General features: G+C 33.6%; 1 protein-coding gene across 2 annotated transcripts in view; it reads right to left on the minus strand.

Annotated features, from left to right (window-relative positions):
• The window catches only part of LOC124367977 (choline transporter-like 1), a 62233-nt gene that overhangs the window by 16794 nt on the left and 19962 nt on the right, over positions 1-25477 (minus strand). The window contains exons 6-11 of one of the 2 annotated variants that reach the window (XM_046825241.1): positions 25276-25442; positions 20700-20789; positions 17995-18134; positions 13142-13328; positions 6054-6191; positions 1497-1644 (exon numbers count right to left, since the gene is read on the minus strand). In XM_046825241.1, the coding sequence (XP_046681197.1) occupies positions 1497-1644; positions 6054-6191; positions 13142-13328; positions 17995-18134; positions 20700-20789; positions 25276-25442 (870 nt within the window). Of the gene's footprint in view, positions 1-1496; positions 1645-6050; positions 6192-13141; positions 13329-17994; positions 18135-20699; positions 20790-25275; positions 25443-25477 lie in introns of both variants that reach the window. The other variant, XM_046825231.1, reaches the window with a different exon arrangement.

Genomic DNA, 25477 nt, shown 5'->3' on the forward strand with positions numbered 1-25477 from the left:
CATCGACAGATAAGTGAAGTGTACGGTCCAAATGCAATGAGTGACAGCAAAGTGCGGAAGTGGGTGAGAGGTTTTAAAGATGGACGGGAAAATGTCCATGACGAACCACAATCTGGTCGGCCGTCAGTGATCACCAAAGATTTGGTGAAAGTCGTCGATGAAAATATTCGTGAAGATCGGCGATTCATTGTTTCTTCATTAGCAATAGAATTTCCAAACGTGAGTAGAACCACATTGTTTAAAATTGTTTCTAAATTTTGGATTTTCGCAAATTGTGCTCACGTTGGGTTCCCAGGCTACTTACTGAGGAACACAAAAAAAGAAGAATGGGTATTGCTCTTGAATTTTTGATCCAATATCATCAGGAAGGTGATAACTTTTAGACCACATTGTGACGGGTGACGAGACATGGGTTTCCCACATAACCCCAAAAACGAAATGCCAGTCGATGGAGTGGCGTCACCGGTTAAAGTGGTTAACAAGACTGTTTATCGTCACAGGCAACTTGTGGATTGTTATGACAAGTGTTTAAACCAAAGTGGAAATTATGTAGAAAAATAGTGATTGATGTCAGGAATCAAATAAAACAAGTTTTTTGAAAAAATCTGTTGTGGTTTTTTTTAAATAAAAAACCGGACCTTACTTTCCGAATTACCCTCGTATTTTGCCCTATACATGAATCAGCGTAGAGTAGAAAACTACATGCTTATATTGGTTGACAATCTCCATTATATTATTGCAGATACAAGAGGCAAGGTTGTCAGAACCCCTTCCCCCTCATTTTTACTCCACAAATACATGTAATCAGGGGTCCAATCTTCATCATCAGACATTATAAGAATATATAAATATGATGGTATAAACTATTGAAACTGATTTACGCTGGAAATAACTTAAAGTCAAATGTTAACAGGTTACTAAGCAAATGTAAACAAATAGCCTGTGGACCTAGTTCACTTCAACAATTAAGAAAAACAGATGTTTTGTATGCACATGTAAATTTCTGCTTTCTGGTGGGAAAATAATGAAATCAGGACTTGGTTTTTTTATTTTCACTGCAGTAGTGAACCATCTATTAACACTGCTAGTACCAAAAGGACAAAAACTGGATTTGGTCATTTTAACAGTCATGCACACAATCAAGGAAAAGATTATAATACTCTCCACATTCCTCCTTTCTAAATTAAAATGATCTCATGGACCGTGTATTTTCTGTTTCTTTCTTTCTCTTGCCTTGCCTGTCAGATATAAGCAAAAACTATCAGTTCTTTGTCAATTTAGACGAAATAGTAATACAAACACATAACAACACAAATGCATACAATACTTAATCGCGATGACAAATAAAACCGAAATTAGTGGGATCGATGACAGGTCAGGGCAGGATCTGTGAGCCAGCTCTTTAACATAATAGGCATTATTAAACCCTAAAAGAAATATTATTTAATGAATTGTGTCAATAATTGAATGATAGATGTAAAAAATTAAATACTGACTTGTTGAAGTACCAGCGAGCCACTGCTCCAGCAATCACCATCTGCTGACATGCCAGGATAAACTCAGAGGTCCAAACCAGACCGATGAGGTAGACCCACCACATATAGCGAACCCAAGTTGCGTCTGCAAACTCCACTAGAGTGAATGCTGAAAATGTAAATGTACAATTCTGGTTAACTTTTTTATTTCACTACTACCCTAAATAAAAGATGAGGATAAATCCATTAAGCCACTAAACACACACAAAGTTACAAATTAGTAATCTATAAAATGTTAATTTTCAAAAATCAGACAATTACTACCTATTGCCACTTTACAATATTCAGATACTCTAAAAACTGTGTTATCACGTGGTGAAATTAAATGGTTTTAAAGTAATTTAACCCTTTTAATGCTAAGGGGTCTGGCGCATTGCCATACCCAAGAGTGCTAAGCATTTTAGTGCATAAATGCAGAGTTTTAATAAATTCCTTACTACTTCCTTTATTTGAGGTCATATCTTGTCACTTTTTTTTGTATTGCAGATAAATAACCAATAAACAGAAATAAATATAAAAAAATACATTTGTACATATTTGGATTGTTATAAAAAAAATTTTAATTGTAAATTTTTTTTATTTTTTTGTTTCACTTTGGCATACAATTTTAGTATGTAAACAATTTTATATTAATTTTCTAATGCTACCATCGGAAAGAGCAACTAAAACTAAACAAATTCCATATATTTTTACACAACAAATAAGAAGTGTGAATGAAAAATAAAATATGTTGTTCGCGCAAAATTTTGCCCTACATGTAATGTTTGAAACGCTCAAGAGAAAAAGTAATACACTTACTATTATTAGCATAAATACTTTAATAACTTTATTATTATTTATAAAAAAAGAAATTCAAGTACAGTTAACACTTTTTTTACCAAAATAATTGTTTTATTCAGTAATAAAACTATAAAAAAAGGTGAAGTAATTTGGTGTTCTTATTAGACATAGTTTGTAACTTAGTAAAATATAATACACACGGAAAACACAAATGAAAAATGAAGTAATGCAATGATTTGGAATACTAATGAAGTAATATTTCACAATTATAACACAATTTAATGGATAAAATAAGATAAAACAGAGTAAACAAAGCACAACGTCAGTTCGCTCGCAACGTAAACATGCGAACTGACCTTCTTTTTATTTCAAGTCAAAGACATATAATCAGCTGGTCGTCGGCAATCAAATATACAAATATCATTACTCTATGGCTTTTGGATGAACTGTTATCGTTTGCAGCCAGTAAATTGCATACACTGAACCAATATATATAAAAATACGCTGCGTCTACGACATAGATGCTAACATTTTTAGACATAAATGCAGCGTCTATGACGTAGACGCTGTAGCACTAAAAGGGTTAATAGGTGTGGTAGTCAAAGAATTAAATTTCACTTCTGTAGCTTTTCATGCAAAACTTTACATTGTTTTTATTTTCAAGACTTGAAACAAAAAATGTACTAACTAATAAACAATTATTTAATGGTTTTTAACCTCAAAACATAATTGTCATAGATCTATTAAAAAAATCTGAAAAAAAAACAATCTAAACCATACAATTAACATGACTTCATGTAGGGGATGGCGAGAGAAAATACTACGCTAAGGTGGGGGTGTTACAGTCAACCCAATTATTTTCCCAATCAATCTTTTTTTTATTTGATTGGAAGTAATTTGCCATGATAGATTTCACTACTGGTGGCAACACTAACCAAATGTTAAGTGTTGAATTCTTGTGTGCTGTTTGGAGACCACATACATTTTTGTTATTTTGCAGTCATGTTTAAAATAATGAAGACAGGTGTTTTATTACACTATAACTGACGTTGTCAAGATATCTATCTGCATGTCATTTAACAATATTTCAACAAAATGTGTAATACGAGTAGATATAAAACTTGAATAATAAGAATCTAATTTCCTAAGTACTAATTAAGTATGTTAGGCAACCAAAATAAAAATTAAGCATCACTTTTGGGCTATGTACCCACTAACTATCAAGCTAAAATAAAAATCAGATCTTTTTGTTATTTTGTATATTTGCTTATATTTATGTAATAAAATACAATATTGATTATTAAAGTGAAATAATTTTATTATTGTATAAACATTTTTGGGGTGTCTAGAGAATAATTTTTGATATAAAACAACAGTATAAAGTAAAAACAACCTTTGTGAAGTTAAATATACAACTCTTCTTATTTTACTTCACATAATTGTTTTTACCATACTCAGTCTATTTATAACGAAGTTTGATATAAGTGTGATGACTTAGTTTTACAGTATCTATATGTATATATAAAAGAAAGTCGTGTTAGTTACACTATTTATAACTCAAGAACGGCTGAACCGATTTGGCTGAAAATTGGTAGGGAGGTAGCTAAGGACTGGGAAAAGGACATAGGATACTTTTTATCCCGTTCCTGATTCAGGATTCCACCCCTCTGGTCTCTAAAAGTTACGGAAATACCCGTAAGAAATGCATTGCAGCAAACATATGTTATTAAGTGAAAGAGCTTTTTCAAATTTAATCAGCTGTTCTTTGTAAACATATATAATGCGACAAAAGAAATTTATATGTTTATAATATAATTTAATTACTATTTTAAATTTCTTTACACTTATAGTTTGAAAGTATAGAGTAAGCTTAAGAGAAACAGCAAATTTTGTTTCAACTGTTTCTGCAATCACTGTTAAACATAGACTTTACTATCCAGATAATACAATTCAAATTTGACGTAAAAATTCACCTTTAACTGCAATATTTATCTAATATAAACCATGCTCATGCTTGATCAGAAGAGCAATGCAGATATCAAAATTACTATCTTACGTTGGCTACAAATATAAAGAATGTTATAAAACCAATATTAGTTGTTTTTTTTGACAGAAGTATGGTTCTCAAAACTCCGTGTGTACATATTCTCTCGATCGAGACAACAAAGCAAGCTCAATCATGGCATCGGAGATATAACTAATTTAATCCAGAAGTGATACACGTGCAAAGCTTAAAATAAAAACCATACGCAATTTCGCTTAACATCTGAAGCTCATAATCATTACAGTGTAATAATATGTACCTAAAATATGCCTATTTTCGTTTCAAAATTACATTGAGCACCTTCATTTATTACATTGAATTCCGCGCTAATGAATTCCGACTTTTTGATTCCTGTCCACGATGGTCTAATATAGTTCAATTGTATACAAAAATCATAGAATATTGGAGAAAAATTCCAGTTATTTCACAGGTGCATATTGAAACTGTTTTAAAATTTAAATCTTAAATAGATCATGAGCTTGGAGTATATGTCAGTGACTATCATTTATCTCAGAAGGGTAATAACGACGTTTAAAAGAAATGTGCTCTCCTACGTCCCAATTTTTCTGTAGAAAATCGCGTGCGAAGCCGTGGGTAACAGCTAGTTATTAATTAATATAAAAAAATTTAAACAAACTTATTCAAAAATTGTATTGAACATAAAGTGGCATCTTACAGGCACACATGTGCACAAGCACACAGACACACAAGTCCCACTTTTTTGTTCAATACATTTTTTTAATCAGTTTTTCAATGTGTATTTATAATATATGTATATAGGTTAAAATTGATTAAAAATGCAATGACAATAATTTGTTATTGCATTGATTTTTAAGCCCAAGGAACAATAATTGATGCATGCAAGAGTTACATGCTCTAAGTGTGTCTTTATCATCTGTAATTATAAAAACATACTAAATGTTAGAAATTAATAAATAACTTTTAAACAACTAAAATATATGTTTCTTTAAATCACTAATTTTTTAATTCGTTTGAATTTACCTCAACTCTTAGAAAATGTGATTACTGTAATACACAGTACTATAAATTCCTGTGGTCTTATCACTGTTGTACTGTAAAGCTTCTTTCCAGTGGATAGAGTTAATTCCCCCTACAACTCGAGACACCTTGTTATTAATTCTAAATATGTGTAGCTAAATTTGACCAATTTGCAAATAAATTAAATATAACAATATTTAATACTGTAAACCAAAATTCTATATATTACATTGTAAAAATAAGGTTTCAAAATTAATATAACTCCATAAGATTTTCTAAGAAAAATTATAAAAATAAGTTCATTTTTATTCAAACTTTTTTAATATAATAATTAAATCTTAAAATTAAAAAAACCTTATAAATAAAAAATTAACAAAGTTTATTGGAGATAAATATATTGTGATATTTAGCTATGATAAATGATACATTTTATAACAATACAAAACATGTTAATTTTAACATTGTTTTGAAGTATATACTGTATACATTTTAGCACTATTATTGCAAAAGTATTATTTTTGATCTATCACTAAAAGGGTTATAATAAACAATTTTACTATCAGAAAGACTATTTCCATTCAATTTGGTATTGAATACCTCTATTTTGGCATTCATAAATACATAAGAAATCTCTTATACTTTCACTCATCCTACTGATTAAATGTCTCATTAGGGATTTATTATATACATGCTACCTGTGAAAGAAGCAACTGAAATGTTGTTGAACTCTGTCAAAGTCTTGTCACTCTCTGAGGACTTGTTGGCCATGGCTTGGGCAGCATCTAGAACTGCATCACTTGTGAATGGGCGTACAGGTTTGGTCCCTGGGTAATCTAAACAATCCAATTCGATCCTTAAGCCTTTGCCAACAGAACATAATTTTAAGAATTGTCCTTTTAGTTCGAGTGGCCAGCCACCCTGACCACTCAGTAGTTACATTACCAAAACATCCTCTCAGGTCGGGTCGCCAGCACTTATGGCCATTGCAGTTTCTTTCTTCCAGCAACCACATAGTTTATAATTAAAAAGCGCTTCTGGCCCGTATGGAACAAATTAGTAAGTTTTGTGACAACTGAAATATTATTGTTTAACCTCATGACATTTTACATGTACTCAATATGTTAAAAATCAACTAACACTTTTTATTTTTTCTCTAGCTTTATAAATAATGGAGCTGAGAATATTTCAAAAGTTTAAACAACTGCCATAATGGAACAGAGTGGCATACCAAGCTTACCAATGAACTTATTGGACATTTTTATAAAATAAACTTTTGTACTTACGTTTTACTTGTTTGGGTTTTTTGAGGCACTTATCGTTTCCACAAGCCATGTAATAAAAATTAAGATTAAATATATTACATACCTAGGTAATCCATATTAGACTAGGAAATGTAAAAATATTTTAAAAATGAAACAAACCTCAACCAACAAAATTCGTACACACACCATGACATTGAGATCTAGGGCCGAAGGTTGCTGCCTTTACCCTTTCCCATTCCAACTAATGCCTTTCTGTCTCAATATTAAAGGTGATGCTGTGATAGCACAGGAAATTCAGACATTGATTTTCTTGTTAGTGTTCCACTTTAGCATGTGCGGGTATGACATAGGTTTGTGCTCTTGACTTCTGTGCATTGACAACGTCCAGGCTCATTTTCTCTTTTCTGGACTTCAAGTTGTGTAGAGTATACCATTTTTCTATTCTTTTCTAATGACAGTGCATTGCCGCATGTTGTAGGTTTTGAAGTATATGTTTATGTATTACGTTTTTTACACCTGACGAAGAGGATACATTTCAATCCCCAAAATTTCCGTGGGGGACTGGCATCCTCATCGGCATCAGCCACTTTCTCAGATGGCATCAAGGGTGATGTATCCTCCTCGTCTCGTGCTGTAACTTCTAAGGGAGAGGCAGGGCAAGACAAGGAAAGCCACCTTCCCTTATCACTATTCCAGTGACTAGGGTAGAAAAATCTTTTCCCCCTCTTGGATTGGTCCTGAAATCGAGAGTAATCCCCTATCTCTCCCTTTCCTGATGTCCCCCCCACTCTACACAGAACCCCAGACTAAGGTGTTATGCGACCCGTGATGAGTCTCATGGCACTGGGGGGTATATTCAGTGTCTTCAATGGAGCCTTCTGGGAACCAGGGAACACCCAATCGTAATTACCCTTATCGTCCTATTCGGGTCACTGGAAAGATGGACTGCAAACATCCAGTTCTCATGAGAACAGAATGGAGAATTAACTAACAAAAACAAAAAGCTTGTCTAAGGAGAACTGGAACTGTGCAAAGACTGTCATCAACTACTCAAGGATAAAATGGGGCCTAGTGCCTTTTAAGCCATTTAAATCAACAGGTGCTGATGGTATTATTCCTGCTCTACTGCAGGAAAGTGCGGACTTGGCAATATCTCTGCTCCTACGACTGTTTAGAACTAGCCTAGTGACAGGAGTCATATCTAGAGGACCTCTAGGGTTATTTTATCCTGAAGCCAGGTAAACCCTCCTATGAGGTTGCAAAGACTTATAGACCAATAAGCCTAACATCCTTCCTCCTCAAGACCATGGAGAAGGTTCTGGATAGGCATTTAAGGGACACAGTCCTCATCAACTGTCCCTTACATCCAAATCAACATACTTATCGCAAAGGTAAATCTTGTGAAACAGCCCTACATTGTTTGGTTGGCAAGATTGAGCAAGCTATTGTACAAAATTAAATAGCTTTAGCAGTATTCCTGGATATAGAAGGAGCTTTTAATAACACGAGTACTCACGCTAAAGTGTCTAAGCTTACATCCAGGGGTACTGAGAAAACTGCGTCACATGGATAAAGAACATGTTTAGTAGCAGAAGAGCACAGCATCTCTGTGCGGAGTCACAAGAGAGGTCAAAACGCAGTGAGAATATCCCCAAAAGCCTGTGGAACATAGTTGTGGATGACACTCTGGACTCTGAATGAACAGGGTATGTATGGTCAAGGCTATGCAGCAGATGATGTTTGCATACTCATTAGGGGCAAGCATATAGTCACGTGCTTGGAAATGATGCAGAGAGCACTGTCCATTGTGGAGCGATAGTGTGATGGAGAAGGACTTGCAGTGAATCATTCAAAGTCCGTCATGATACCATTTACAAGTAGGAGGAAAACTGGAAATTACACAGCCAGTCCTATGTGCGGGCCAGATATAGGTAAGCAGGGAGTTCAAGTATCTAGGAGTCAAACTGGATGATAAACTCACCTAGAACAGTCATCTGGAATACATAATCAGCCGATCTCAATCTACATTGAAGATGGTGAGACATGTGGTATAATGTACATGGGGGCTGACATATCACATTGGCTATACACCAGAGTCATTAGACCGATGATGGTGTATGGCTCATTAGTATGGTGACCAAAGGTCCAACAGGTGACTGCCACAAAAACCTGTTAAAGGTACAGCGGCTGGGGTGCTTCGGGATAATGGGCACCACTGAGAGGCATACCAACTGCTGCCATGGAAGTAGTGCTAAACCTCCCACCCCTTGACATATTTGTCATAGGAGAGGCTAGGATGGCTGCCTACAGACTGCAATGCAATGGGAACTGGCATCATCACCATGCTAGCAAGCACTCCAAGATCTCTGACATTCTCAAAATGGACATTATAGAGATGATGTCTGACAGAATGTCAAAGGTTACGGACTGGGAAAAACCATTTTAAGTTAACATTATTGAAAGAGAGGAATGGTCAAACAGTGAGCCCGTTTACATGAAGAAGGCTTTAACCTGGTACACGGATGGGTCGAAAACTCTGAAGGGTACTAGGGCAGGGGTCTGGGGAGCCAGACCTAGAACTAGCTTAAGCTTTAGCCTAGGCAAACTGGTAACTATCTCTCAGGCTGAAGTTACAGCCCTTGCAGAATGTGCGAGAATTAATGTGGAAAGAGGCTACAAAGGCAAAACCATCTACATTAACTCGGATAGCAGGGCTGCTCTGCAGGCCTCGACCAACCATGACTGTATTTCAAAAACAGTATGGGAATGCCATAAGGTCATGAAATTGCTGGCGAAAACCAATAAAGTTATTCTAACATGGGTGCTTGGACATAGAGGAATCACAGGTAATGAAGGGGCAGACAGTTGTACTAACTTAGGAGCCAACGTGAACCAACATGTGGGGTTTCATATAACTTAGCACGTAGATCAGTTGCCAAGTGGGTGGAGATTTTTCTGCAACATCCGACGACATTGGAGAAAAATTAAGGGAAACATACAAGCAAAGCGGATACTCAGGGGACCATCAAGTAACATTGCAGCAGATGCCCTTAGAATGAGTAGAACAGAGATCCGTATCAGAATCAGAAATTTATTGTCACGTAACGTTACATAATTTTAGTAGATAAGATCTACGATGAACAGGTGACTCGTCAATATAGTTTAAAATATACTTATCCTAAAAAGAAATTAGTAAGATGACTGGTTTTATTACAGGTCATTGGGTATCCTACCTGAACAGAATAGCAATTCCGGTTTAGGAAACACTGTGCAGGAAATGTGGAGAGGCTGACAAAACAGCCGAGCACGTCATATTTGAATGTCTGGCATTACAGAGCAAACGCTCAAGGTCCATGGTTTTCTTAGGCATATGGAAGAGGGGTTAGAACAGGTAAGCATTGTTCAGAAGATCTCGTGGTTTTGAAAAGGCCTGGGATTGACACAGCTTAAACCTGGAAGAGGTTGCACAATAAGCCAGATAGCTGAGAGGCAACTACCAGGCCCAGGACCCTAGCCCTCTGTTAAAAAAATCCTCGAAATGTAGTGTTATACAATCTACAGCATATTACACTCTACATAACATCAATCTGTCATTATACTATTTTGAACACCAAGATGAGCTCATAGCAATAATTTAATATGGCCATTTTAATCTATTTAATTGTATTCAAGTTTAACAGTTTAATCTTTTTTAAACCAGTGGCCATTTCTATTTGAGATCACAATTTATAATTTATTTATAGAAAGATCCTCTTAATTTTATTTGGTTAGCATGATTAATGCGACCCTAAAAGGTAAATTTACAAACAACTAAAAAGCCATGAACATATGTTATAACTGAAATTATTCTGTTTTAATAATTCCATAAAACTAATATCCCCTTAACAACTTGTAATCCTCGGTTGTATTTTTAATCTTTACTCAAAATATAATTATAAATAAATCAATTTTATTGTTTTAACTGAATAAAAGATACTTGTTCATTTTATAATAACACACACAATTTACTTGTTCAACCTTTCACAGCTTTTGATATCGGCAGTATTATATTTTTCTACTTTAAACCCATAGAATTAGCAAAGCTCGCTATACATTTAATGGGTGAAAACATTTATGATAAAAAAGATTATAAATTACAATCAATAATTTGCATCTAACTCCTAAAACAAAAAATTGAAAGTCAAGAAAAATTCTTTGTCTTAATTTATTCTAAATTTTCGATTACTCTTATCATATCTTCACCTCCTAACAACAGTGTTTCAATGAGTTACTTGAACTGATTACTCGAACTTGTAATCTTCATTTACAAACTTATCTATTTATTATCTTTGAGAATTTAACCCTTATAACCCGGGCGGACAATATATTGACCGCCGAATACTACACGAAGCGTAAGGGCGGATAATATATTGTCCGCAGAGTTACTCGCCAAACGTACGGGTGGACAATTTAGTGTCCGCCGATTTCATGTTTTGAAATAAAGTATATTGCCTCAAGAAATATATATTTAACCCTTTGAGTGCCGCACCGTTTTGCTATATGGTATGCATAAAATGCCGAGCGAAAATGCCTGATTCTGCAAGGGTCTGGTTAAAAATTCATAATAAATTTACTTATTGGTATAATGTCTTGGGTTTTTGTTTTTTTTTAGATAAATATATTTTCTTTATACATATAATAAATTTATCACTTATTTAACGTTTTTATACAAATAAAAAAAATCATTAACAAAAACTTTGTGTGCAAAAACATTTAGTTTTTTATTTTGACACAACTTAGTGTTATTGAAATATTTTATTTTTTCACTTTTAGTTATTCTATCTTATACTCCATTTAATTCTTTACAAAAAGACATATAAACATTTTTTTTATACTTATAAATAAAGTTTGGAAAATAAATATGAGCCACTACAAAACTAGAAATTTTCTAACCTAACCTAACAGTCTGTGTATTTTCTACACTGATAATGCTTAAATATAATGCCTACAAAATACTAGGTCTTCATTGTCAGCAATGTTTTTACGACTCATTGTTTATAAATATCACTGAACAAACACAAAAACTTAAAAACTATACAAACATATTTAGTAAAGTACTAGATGCTTACGATCGCCGTAACTCGCGGCCGTCATTGTTCTACTTACACACAGACTACAACAACATACACAAACGAAATAATTTGAAGATAATAACACTACAAACCCATTTACACTTAAAAACTTTCAATATCATTTGTGAAATAAACAGCAGCGCAAACAAAACATGTGCCGGCTCGTCCGCGTAGCGGTCGATTCTAAATGCGACTGACGCACTCACTTTACAACCGCCGTAAAAATCAGATTCTGACCAAAATGTAACAAAACCTACATCAAAAGTTACGTTGAAGCCTTTGGAATGCGTATGTATAGTCATTGAGCCAATTTAGATAAATACTATATAAAATATAAGCGTTACTGCAGAAGTCGCTAACAGCGATTCTGGCATTTCTTGCATAAAATGCGCGATCGCTGACAGCGATGCTCCGGCACTCAAAGGTTTAATTGTGTTTATAGTTTTTTGTAGTTTATTGGTGATTTAGTAATCAATATAAATCATCTATTTAAAAGTCTTTGACTTTTTTTTATTCTAAATACTGAGTCGTCCACAGCTGATCAGTGCGTCTTGGCAGTCGGCAGGCGATGCTGTTTTACTCTGATTCAACAAATGTGTTTGGTTATGTTTATGTTTTTACTGAGTTGAAACAAAACTAGTTTATTGCTTTAGTGTGGTTGTTGTTGTATAATATGACTTGTTATTTGATTGTAATTTGATAGATAAGTGTGTAGTTGTTCTGAATTATTGCTTTTTATAAAAATGGAAAGGGAATATCTTACACAAAGTGAGTTGGATACCAGATTTAAAAAAAATGTAAATATTTTAAATAGTGTTTGTAAAAATGTGTAAATAGATTTTGTGACTTAGTGATAGTGAAAAAAAACTTCATTGGTTCAATGATTGGAACTCCTTTTGATGCTATTGGTGAATGATTTGTATTTGTTTTTATTTTTCAAAAAATTGGCACATAACAATTTTATTTTATTTTATTATAAAATTATTATTTGTTCCCCTAAGGGTATGAAATTTTGATGTTATAGCTAGGTAATTAAATGCAGAAATGAAATATTTGGCTCTCCATGGTAAAGTTTTTGTTATTTCTTGTAGTTTTAAGGCTTAAAAGTTATTTTTTAACATTTTTAAAAGTTTATAAACATAAAAAACATATAATAGGTAATTATTAAATTGCTTTGATAAACTTTAAAATTCTTTATTTAGTTAGAAAATTTAATTCTGCAAATTTTGGTACCAGAAACATTAAAATAGCCTGAATAGAAATCAAAAAATAATTTGTTATAAAAAAGTACAAAAACAAAGCAGTGAGCATGCAGCAGTTTTATGAGACTTTCATAAAATTGGCACGGCAGTTTTAAGAGAACATCGTTTTTTCTCCCGGGTTAAAAGGGTTAATGCAAACAAGACTCACTTGCGGTAGCCAAGCAGACAACCACAAGAATCCAGAAGGAGTAAAAGATTATCAGCTGCAGAAAGGAGAAGACAGGCTGGAGGTAGAGAGAGGGCAGCGCTGCTAGACAATCAGCAGCCTCCTTGAACAATGTGGCGACAAAGTCCACTCTCTTGCGCATAACCAGCACCAGTAGCAGAATTATCACCTTCAACATAACAGTGTAGGTGAGATTTAGTTATTACATTGATAATTCTTATTCTAATAAATAAAATAATTGTTGGAAAAAGCAAATATTATTCTAAAGGAACAGCCATTATTGTATTTGAACTTATTTATTTAAAAACAGTTGATTAGTTTAAACAAAATATCTTGATTATAACATTTCTTGAAAATACTGAAGTATAAGAAATTAATATTGTTCATTTTTAACAGCCATGTTTTTATTGCATGCAAAGGCATTCAAAATTGTTAAGATCGATATGTATTTTGTTTAATAAAAATAAATAAATCTTAATTGAATATAGGATAAATACAGAAGTGCTGGTTCTGCCACAGAAAAAGTTACATTGAAGATTAGTTCATATATCATTGATACAGACAGAACTATTTTCAAAATTCTTATGGGTGACTGAAATTTAAGTTTGAAAGAAGATACAAGATAAATAATTGCATAAGCTTTACAACTATAAGAGATAATACTAATATTAAAATCTTCAGCACTAACAAATGAAGGTAACAAGCACATTTCTCACCTCACAATGAAGAAGTTTTAAAAAACTTGAATAAACTCATTAAAATTACTCTCAAGGCTTCTATTGAAAAAAAAACATGATCTTGTCATGGTTTTGTTTATCAAGTAATTATTAATGAATAGAAAAGTGACCAAGAAAAGTTTAGAGCAGCTAGTCTGCAGTAATCTCACATTTAGTCTACCAAGACGACTATCCATTGTCTCCCATCTTAGTGAGAAATAAAATACTATTCACAAAAGTCTTCAAAACTGAAATACAACAGAACCAAAATTTGTTCACAACTAACTGGGGACACATTTGGAAGTCTTCTAACAAAACGAAATCCAAAGCCATTGCTTACAGTTTTGCAAGTAGATGGTCTTAAGAAAAACAAAGAGCATGCTTTTAATGAAAATACTTTTCAAAACAAAGAACATGCTAACAGATCAAATGCTGAGAAAAATTCAAAATTGAGGTTTGTCAGAACCAAATCTAATAATATTTTTTTTAACTATGTCAAAAGCTATGATTCATGCTTTTGATAAAACAAAGACTCATCACAAGAGCTGAAATCTATACATCCCACAGTCTTCAAAATACCAAGTGTCTAGGTATGTGAAGGGAGCCACATTGTTATTAAACACAGTACAGCTATAGAGGTAGTCAGACAGTGGCACACTCAGAAAATAATTATGGGGGAGGGGCTGACCAGGGGTCCCTGGGCCAACCAACGGAAAACTTTTTAAAAATTCCTTAGAAAAACCGGTATTTTAAAGCATTACTTTATCTTCATTTTAACCCTTTGAATGCAAGTTTTGAGTAGGGAATGAATGATAAAAACCCAGCAGATTAAATAATATTTTAGGTTTTATTTTTACAAAATCTTTTTATATCAGCTGTCTTACAAAACAAAATTGAGTCTTCTTTGGGTTAAACACTGTCAGAGACAACTCGAATTTCTCTGTGTATACTGAGATTGGCTAAGCCATTCCCTACTCTCAGACATTGTGTTTCTTAGGTATGTCTTGATTCTCCGAAGAGTGGAAAAGGAGCGCTCTGCTGTGCTGGTCGATACAGGTATAGTGATGAAAATTTTAAGTAGGATATGGATGTTTAGAAAGATTGTTTTATCACAAATATTTAGAAAATCAATTTCATTGACGTGGTGTGCCTTGTTTTGTTGGAGAAAAGCTTGCCAAACTTCCATTTCTGCCATCAACACATTTAAGTTGTTGTTTTCCAAATCTTCATAAACTTCAATCAATTTCAAAAACGCCTCTTTCATTTCTTTACTATTCTCTGGATAAGTATGAAGCAAGCAGTGAAACCCTTTCAAAATGTTCTTGTGCTTTAAGCCACGTTTTTCGATGTAGGAAATAAAACTTTCAATCCAGGGGATGAATATTATGTTAATTCTATAAAATTGTTCTGTGCTTTCGGCTGAGTCATTGTTCTTTGTGTCTGCCTCCCAACAATCAACTTTTTCTCTTAGTGACTTCAGACTCTGAAGTACATAGTCAGCATAGTTTAAAGCCACCCAGAGGTTTGCATCACTTGACTGTAGCTTTTGACACAATATCAAAGTGTATCTGAGTAGCTTTTCAGCTGATACTAGAGCTATAATATACTCTGACTGACATATAGCTGTCAAAAGGACATCGGCCCCTAAAGATGTGTCCTTATCATCCCAACACTTGATTTCTTCTAAGGATGAAATGATAGGGTTGTACAGCTCCTTCATGACGAGAGCAGCATCATGCCTTTGACTTTCAACAAAACTATTAACCCTTTGAGAGCTGAATAAAAATTGCTATGTACACATAATTATAGTGGTTATGATCAAAAAATTTTGTTATAATATTATGGTGTAATACACTTTAGAATTACCTGGAATATGCAATATGAACGTTAGTTAGGACTAAATAATTTTTTTACTTAATAGGGTGGCATATACCAGGTGTCCCAAAAGTCCCACCCCCCCTTCTAACTTTTGAACGGAATTAAACAAACCAATATCCTTTGGGGGGTTAATACCCAAAATGGGTTGAGGGGCTAAGTTCTCATGTAGCGCAAAAATTATCATTTGTCATTATATAACTACCCCCCAAAGGATATTGGTTTGTTTAATTCTGTTCAAAAGTTAGAGGGGGTGGTGGGACTTTTGGGACACCCAGTATATACCATGCGTATATACACGTCATTAGCTCTAAGTCACATTATTTTATACGTTTATACCCGTCAAACACTTGTTGATCTAGTCTATAATTTAGGTAGTTAGTACAGAAAGTGCTAATTGAATTCAAAACTTACTTTTATTTTAAAGTATTATAAAACATGAATTTATGACTCCACTCAGACATATTTTTCCTTAGTATGGTATGCCTCAAAACAGTCTTCCGGGTGCAAATGAGGCCTTTCCTGACATGTTTTACAAAAGCACACTGTTTCTTTTCTAATTTTTTTCTTGTAACATACGACACATCTGTTTCCTCTTGGGACTTTTCCCATCAAGTGTAGCCTTCCATCCAACCTCTTCATTTTTTGTTCACTAGCAGGACGTCCTGGACATCTTGGTGCTCTGGTGGTTTGGCTCATGTGGTCAGTAACTTTTATATAGCAAATATGAATTTAAAGTGGCTACTTCAACCAATCAGAAAAACATTTTTCGATACCATCTTTTTGTCCGTCTCATGAATTGGTAGTTACTTATATAGTGGTCGGATCTGTCCACACCGCCCATGTGTTTTGTATAGTCAATTACCATATTCGGTTTCATTGTTGGCTCTTTAGAAGGGTTTTTATTTGCCACTGCAGTCATGTCTAACTTGCTAGAGACAGTGAGTGTATTACAAAAGCGCGCAAACAGCCAATCAACCAAAACTTAACCAAATATCACGTTAGGCAATTACACGCTACATGACGGGACAACTCATCAAACGCTCACTGATCAAATTACAGTGTGTGTATATTATACGCTCACCGCTCGTAAGGAGAAAGTTGTATTGCGTAAATATACACTCTCGAAGGGTAAATTTTTATTTTTGTACTGTTAACTGTCATGTCATTGCTCAATTGCTGTACAGTTCAAATAGTTACACAATTCCTCCAAGTTAACCCCTGTGTATTTTAATAGATTATTTACTACACTGATGAATCCACTGACTGTAATAAACCGAGGCCACCGTATGAACTATTTTATTTATATGTGTTATGTTGTTTTTCCATATTGTCGAGATTAACCCAAAATAATTTAAATAAATTAATATTAATAAACATATCTACCAACATATTACTTTATGTTTGTCACAGTGTAAACTATTTTACATTTTTATTTGAATGCTATGTTTTATTGTGATTTTAGTTTTCAGGTACCATAATTAATTTCCTTGACAGATAAATAAATAAAATTGTTGTCAATTTGATTTACATTTTTAATTTACCTATAGTAAAATGATTTAATTTACTAATTTTTCAATCTTATTTGGCTCAACCCCATCTTATTTGGGCACGGCAAGACGTGCCGGCTAAATGCTAGTAAATACTTGGTATCAATATAAACATTAAACTAGTTTATCCTACACAGCACAGAAATAAAAACAGCTGAGTTTCAAAACAAAGGTAAAATAATATAGTCTCAGTCTGCCAATATAGGCTCATAGCAAGTAGTGGTAAGTGTCTGTGCTTCCGCTAAACACAAGACAAGCTAAGAAGTTCGTGTCAAGTGAATATAAATATAATAAAATATACATTTACCTTTGTGCCGCTGGTAACACTCTCATTTTTGCCAAAATAGTCCGTCAAAAGCTGTTTCATAGTTAAACATAAGAGTAGACACTAAACACTTGCACTTGTAACCTCTGTCACTTATAAAAACTCATAACAAATTACCTTACGCTAATGCGAACAAAGAACATAAGCCAAACACTGCGCGCCTGTAGCCAGAAGATAAGATACAGCTGCTTATACAAATTATTAAATAGGCCTAATTATAACTTTTTATTTTCAGTTTTTAGTAGCTTCAAAATCCACATACTTGTATAATATTGGCAATACATTTAGAAATCTAATAACCACATGAATTAAGCTACATTATAGTCTTACATACTCGTATTTGCACACTGCAATGTTTACGACACTTACAGTAACAATGGTGGCAATAATGGAGTATATAAAGAAAGCTTTCTCATTCTGAACAGTCTCGTCCAACAGCTGCTCTGGAGGGGTTTGATCCAACTGTGACTTCAACTGGTAAAACGTAATCCACAGATATCCGGTTCCAACTACAATGTAACAATTCTCATTAGCTTTTATAACACTTTCATAACATATTTAAAAAGTTAGTAAAAAATGTTAAAGTAAAATTAGTTTTTTTACAAACACAACGTAGTTATAGTATAATGAATAGTTGAGGCTAAACCCTATTCAGTACTTCATTAGACAAAAATATGTAATCTACATTGCTAAAACTCAGTGAAATTAATCTACATATTGGAAATATAAATTAACAATTCAATAAAATACGTGAAGTTGATCATTCATAGTAAACCATTATAATGGTGAGAATGTCAGAAATTGTATGGATATCAATAAATCATCAACTATACTTATATAATTATCAACTATGATGATTTAGTTTTTGTTTGATATATAATGTAAATATAAGGTTTACTGATTCAATGAATTCCTTCCTATCTCCTCCCTTGTTTGAAGTTCGTTTTTGATGATGGAATAATTATTAAGAAAACTGCCACACTTTTTCAGACATTTGCCATTGTTTGGTGGTACAATAAATCAGTAACACAAAGTTTCGAGATCTGCAATCTGATCTCTTCCTCAAGTGAATAAATAACCTAACACATTACTACAACCTAGGTTAAAATAAACAAATCATATCAGAATGTTGTAACACGCATATGTTAGGAATCACAACCATATTGTTTAGCAACTCTATACAAACTAACTCTAAAACTTGCACTTAACGAAAAGAAAAACAAAAGTTATTAAAACACAAATAATTATGAAGGAAGCCTCCTCCAAAATAATATTGAATGTAAAAAAATGAACTAAAAAACCTGATTACTACGGAATATAAAACATTGTCGAAAGCATCCAAAATAGATGTAAAAAAGTTTCTAAAACAGACAGATTAAAAGGAACTTTCTAAAATTAAAAAAAATTAGGCCTAAAGAACGTGATTTGCCTAAAGACAGCAAAGTGAACACATATGCAAATTATACAAATGTAATCAATCTCTCTTCAAAAATTCTTACCTTACTATCTGATGAAAGGAAAGAAAATTTTATAAATTATTCATAATACAATATTTAATTCTTTGATGAGTGAGCCAATAGATAACCAAATAATTAAGCATGGTATTTTCCACACCAGATTTTTTCAAAAAACTTGTTTTATTTGATTCCTGACATCAATCACTATTTTTCTACATAATTACTACTTTTGGGTAAACACTTGTCATAACGATCTACAAGTTTTTAAATGCCGGTGTCATAGAAGTCGGCCGCCTGCGACGATAACCAGTCTTGTTAACCACTTTAACCGGTGACGTCGAGTGACGCCACTCCATTGACTGGCGTTTCGTTTCTGGGGTTATGTGGGAAACCCATGTCTCGTCACCCGTCACAATGTGGTCTAAAAGGTTATCCCCTTTCTGATGATATTGGATCAAAAATTCAAGAACAATACCCATTCTTCTTTTCTTGTGTTCCTCAGTAAGCAGCCTGGGAACCCAACGTGAGCACAATTTGCGAAAATCCAAAATTTCAGAAATAATTTTAAACAATGTGCTTACGTTTGGAAATTCTATTGCTAATAAAGAAACAGTGAATCGCCGATCTTCACGAATTTTTTCATCGACGGCTTTCACCAAATCTTTCGGTGATCACTGACGGCCGACCAAATCGTGGTTCGTCATGGACATTTTCCCGTCCATCTTTAAAACCTCTCACCCACTTCCGCACTTTGCTGTCACTCATTGCATTTGGACCGAACACTTCACTTATCTGTCGATGAATATCCGCTGCTGAAACGTTCCTTGCTGTCAGAAACCGTATCACAGACCGTATTTCACAGTCGGCGGGACGTTCAATAGTTTTAAACATTTTAAAAAGGCACAGACAACAGCAGACTACAACGATTTCACTGCAAATGGCGTCGTTCTGCGCGCAATGCATACCGGGAGTCAGGGCGCATGCGCATTTCGCTGCTCGCTTACTGTTTGTCTGGTTAACGCGAATCGGACCTTACTTTCCGAATTACCCTCGTACATAAAAGTACACCTGTCATAAAGCATGGTATATGCTGTAAATAGGTTAAGTACAACTCATATTAGGTCAAACATTTAAACTATTCTAGTATGTTCCAAGGATCAATTCTTGAACCAGCACAGACTTTAATATGGATATGAAAGTCTGCTACTCCTGATAATAAGTCAATAAAAATAGTTCAATAACAATAAATTGACGTCTAGATCCAGTAGTTTATACTACTAAACTACTACTTAGTTTATATTTTTTTGATTATTGTAATCTAATATGAAACAAGCCTACGTCTAATGGATATTATGGTGTTTAAAAATGATTGGTTAATAAACCAATTAGGTTTTGAATAATTTATTATATTTTGATAAAAAGCACAGAAAAACTGCTAAATAATTGTAAATTATTTGTTTGCATCACAAAACAATTTAGATGCAGGTCTTAGGCAGTTACCTAATTAGTTGATTTTGACAAGAGGCTCTGTTTTTAGTTACAATATAATCGAAGATCTGAATTAAAACAGTCATTGAATTCAATGATCATAAGGTTTAGGAACAAACAAAAACGTACATATACAAACCATGCTGACAGCTACCAAAATAAGGCAAGCGATGACACTGGCTACCAGGTAAAACAAAGATACCATCACAAGAGACAGCACTGTAACATAAACAAATAACAACTTAATAGTCAATTTTTAAAACTAAAATCTTCATTAATCTATACATGTTTTATTTATTAGAACAAGTTCTTTGCTCTCCAAAAACATTCTTTAATAGATAACAATACAATTGATAAAGATTTTTTACAGCGAAATTCTAAATTAGGCAAAAAAAGATACATATACTTGTTTTCCTACCATACAATACTTGAGAAAGTATTGAGTTGGTTTAAAAATTAAATTTTAATTATCAGTGGACACACCAATTTTCAGATGAGACGCTACATTCTTAGGAATCTAAGGCTCGTTATGCATATTCTGTAGATGCGTATTTTGGCTACATATTTTCATTAAGATGGCTTGCTTTCAGATTGTGCGGATTTTCACAGATTTAGAACTAAACAACTTTTTTTAAATTACTGCAAAAATATTTTACACCAAGCATCAACGGATAATTCTCAAAATATGAATGCTCGCTTATAAATAATTTCTTGGGAGTTAGACCTCGGCAACTACATACAGCTGTGCAGAAAATTGGCAAGCCGTGAGGTTTATTTATGCTCTGCAAAGATGTGAATGCTCCAATTTAACTTAATATATTGCCATCATGTAGAAAATATGTAGCCGGAATCCTCATTATGGGAAAATATGACCTATCGATGAGCTAGAATGCAAGAATATATGCCCTCATAACAATAAAGTTGGTTATCAAAGATAAGGTACATGTAAACAAGGACATATCTTGACCCAGACCTTCCTTACTTTCTGTTTAATTGTTAGTTTTAATCTACTATTCTTAACACTTGTACTGAAGTTTATAAAATATTGTGTAGTGCTTTTAGTTTGCAGGCTACAAATAAATTTATTTAACTTAGGCATGTGTTAACAAAATAATGATAATTTAATAGGCTATTGATTATTTTGAACATGAACCACAACCTACACCAACCTATCCCATGAAATGAAACCAACTTGTCAAACTTATTTTAGATAACAATTCCATTGGCCATTGTTTTAGAGTAATATTATTTTAATAACATTTGTTGTGAGAAATATTTAAAATGCTGAAAAATGTTTATGTCTGTATCATTTTTTTAATACAGGGTGTTGAAAAGGAACAACCTAGTTTATGTTCCCCAGAGTATATACAAAATGACATACATTAATCTAATTTGTGGCGTTTGATTTATCAATTGTCCATACTGAAATCACCAGGTAGACTGAGAACGTCTAAGGGCTACTTTTGAACAGTTCCTTGTTACACGTGTACGGGGCCCAAATACCCCGGTAATAACTGGGGCCAATAGGCCAGACATTCACACGGTTTATGGTCTCTTGTACAGTCGGCAAAATCGGGTTAACTGCAGACTTGTGACAAGCGCAAAGTGATATCAACAGAATGGACACTGACTGACTCACGTGTGTAGAGAGCGGTTCAGAGTACACAAGAAACGTGTCACATTATCTAAAGTTGCCTGTTTCTTGTTAATCTTTCATTTGTATTTTTAAGACTATATTTTTATATTTAGTGTCATGATTTTTGTATCATATAAATATCTTTCTTTCAAATTTCCCATAATATCCTTGATATGTCCAAAAAGTTTTCATGAGCAATACTAGCTAGCATGATTGGACGTATTCTGCACCCATAGAAAAACCTATGGTATATTGGGAAAATTTTTTTATTTCAAGTTTTGGCACTTAAGAGTTACCAGAAAACAAAAATGTTTTAACCCTTAGCACGCCGTAGACGGAATAATCCGCGATGTTGTTAGGTCTTATAACGCCAAAGATGAAATAATCCGCTGATCGATAAAAATATATTTTATTACTGTTTTTGAAGTTTATAAGCTCAATATATAAGCCACAATACTAATTAATGTACTGGCTTGACCAAATAATCCAGTTGCAGCTGTCAGCTGGCCGCAGTAGGCAAACAATAAATTGTTTTGTTGCTGGCAGCTGTTCTCCCACTCCTGTCTGTACGCCGATGACGGTACTATCCGCCATTACCAACTGTCAGTGGAGCACGCATTGTGCCTTTGGGAAGTGTTCTTGCGTTGTCATTCCTTATACAAACAGTTGTAAAAAGTTATTGTTACCATGTTTTAGGTGTTATAATCAAGTTTTTATTGTTTCTTTTCTGTTGTGTAATTATGGCTCATCACCCAGACAATTCTGATTATGACGATTTTGTTGCTAAAGTTTTGAATGGTATGTTTTCTAGTGCTTATAATGATGTGGATGAAGATGATATTAGTGATACTCTTAAACAATTATACTGGCAGTGACGAGTACATAGTTTTCATATTTTTTATCACATGTATTTGTAACCTGAATTTGATTTTTATTGAAATATTCCATTATTATGAAAAAATGTGATTATTTTAATGCAAGTATTACATTATTGTAAAATTTATTTTTTTGTGTGTGTTATTAATCATTAGGAATGAATAAAAAAAATAGCTTTAAGGAATTTTCATTTTCATTTTTTCACCTTAACCCTTTTAGCCCCGGCGTCCGATATATCGGACAGAGGTGGTCTAGCTAAAATGCCCAACGTCCGATATACCGGACGTCTCAAGAATTTAATGTAGCTGGCTAATAATATGTCCAAATGCCATCAGTTTCGGTATAGTAGTCGGTGAAGAAACGGGCTACATGCAAAAACAATAAACCTTCCAATTGGCATCGTATTTCGTCGTCGTTAAGCGTAGTTTATTTGTCGATGTCAGCTGTCAGACGACTTCAGTTGCATTGTTGTTGTATGCTGACTTATAACCTCAATTAGTTTGCGTGAATGAAAGCGGTTGTTTTTCGTGTGATTTATAGTATTATTAGTAAAAAACATGAGTAAACGTCGTAGAGAAAAGTTACCAGTGAGTGAAAACACTTTGATAAACACTATTATTGGTACTTTGGGATTATACCGACCACACCCAGACATGAATCGTTATTTGACATTTTGCTTCTACTGATTACTAGATTAGCGTAGAACAATATTTCGTCAATATAAAACAGGAATTGTCTTATCGCGAACCCCTCCCCATCCTCAGACAGAGGTCAAAGTCGAGCGGTCTAGTAGATAACGTGATTGCAGAGTCTCGCCGCCCGTTCAGCTGGTGCGTCGCTTTGTTGAACTTCCGTGTTTTACCTCTACATTTCTCCAAACACAAAAATTCAATAAAAACAAACATGATCAAACTAAAACTAAACTCTTTATTGAAAAAACACTCAAAACTTGTTTTTATTCTTGATCACACTCCGCCACCCAAAATGCGAGTGCCATGCCTTCGCGCTGATGTCAACGAAAGAAAAACATCCCTCGAGATAGTACCTATCAGTAAAATATCAAATTCTAGAGGATCTGATCAGAAATATAAATTGAATTGTAATGGAAAGGCAATTATGTACCGTGCAAATCATGTGATGCCGCGTGGCCTGTCGTAATCGGGATTCTCGAGAAAGATAAGATAACAGCGACAACAATACCGATCACAATGCCTGGAAATGCTTGTAAGTTTGTAATTTTGTAATAAAAGTGTTGTTTTTTCGTTCTATCATGTTTGTTTCTATAAATTTATATTTTTGTGTTCTTCATACTGGTGTAGTCGGTATAATCCTAAAGTACCCTATTATTAGTGGTGAATGTGCTATTTTTGAAGACAATGAATGAATTGAGTTGTTTATATAAAATGTATATATTGTAAATATTATTTCTTTTACTTTTTTGAAAAATTAAACAAGTTTTAGTCTTACAAACCATTACAATTAGTTTGTGTTATTTTAGAATTGTTATTATTTCAAAAGTGCAAAAACAAGTATACATATCTGTATACTTCTACTGACGTGTATGTGGAAATATATGAAGAAGTGCTTATGCAGCAATACAATTAATTGGATATATCTCCTGCATTTATCAAGGAAAGTTCTTCAAATTTTGTGTGTGTAGTAAGAAATATGTGTACAACAAAATTACTTCATTTTTCAGGGGCTACAATTTTTTTTTTCTACCCTTTATGTATGTCCAAACTATAAAAATAAAAAAATTTTTTATGTATAAATATGTTAAAAAAACAAATCATTCTGTAAAAGTACTTTTTTAACTATTACATCTAAGAGTACACTTATTTGTGAACAATTTAAAACAAAAACCTAAAAAATTGTCTTCAAAAATAAGAAAACTAGATGTATTTTCCCTCAATTCTGCACTACGGTCCCTTATCGCCATGGGCTTTTTGGCAAGTCCATGGAAAAATGGCTGGGGTTAAAAGGGTTAAATGAGCGTAATCTAAAAAAATACTAAATTTATATCGGCGTTCAAAGGGTGAAATCATTCTTACCATATTTATTTCGCTTTCACTTTTTTCTAGATCGTAAAGTGCTTAATTAAATGACAGAATCTGGACAAGTTTGTTTAATATCAATTAATTTTATCAGTGAGAAAGAAGAAGAAAGAATGAAGTAGTGTATAATTGTACTGACCCAGAGATAGGAGGGTGAGGCCGGCAATGTAGGGCCAAGCAGCATAGATGTCACTCAGTACCTGTTCTCCCAGGTCCCAACTGTTCAGTAAACCATACATCTCCTGTATGATCCCTCTCACTACGGTGGTGACAGGCTCTGGCACACAGCGGTTCAGTATTGGCAAACTGCCAGTCACATACAGAATTAGCTCAACATCTGT

Source organism: Homalodisca vitripennis, chromosome 1 (assembly GCF_021130785.1).
Source record: "Homalodisca vitripennis isolate AUS2020 chromosome 1, UT_GWSS_2.1, whole genome shotgun sequence".
Classification (NCBI taxonomy): domain Eukaryota; kingdom Metazoa; phylum Arthropoda; class Insecta; order Hemiptera; family Cicadellidae; genus Homalodisca; species Homalodisca vitripennis.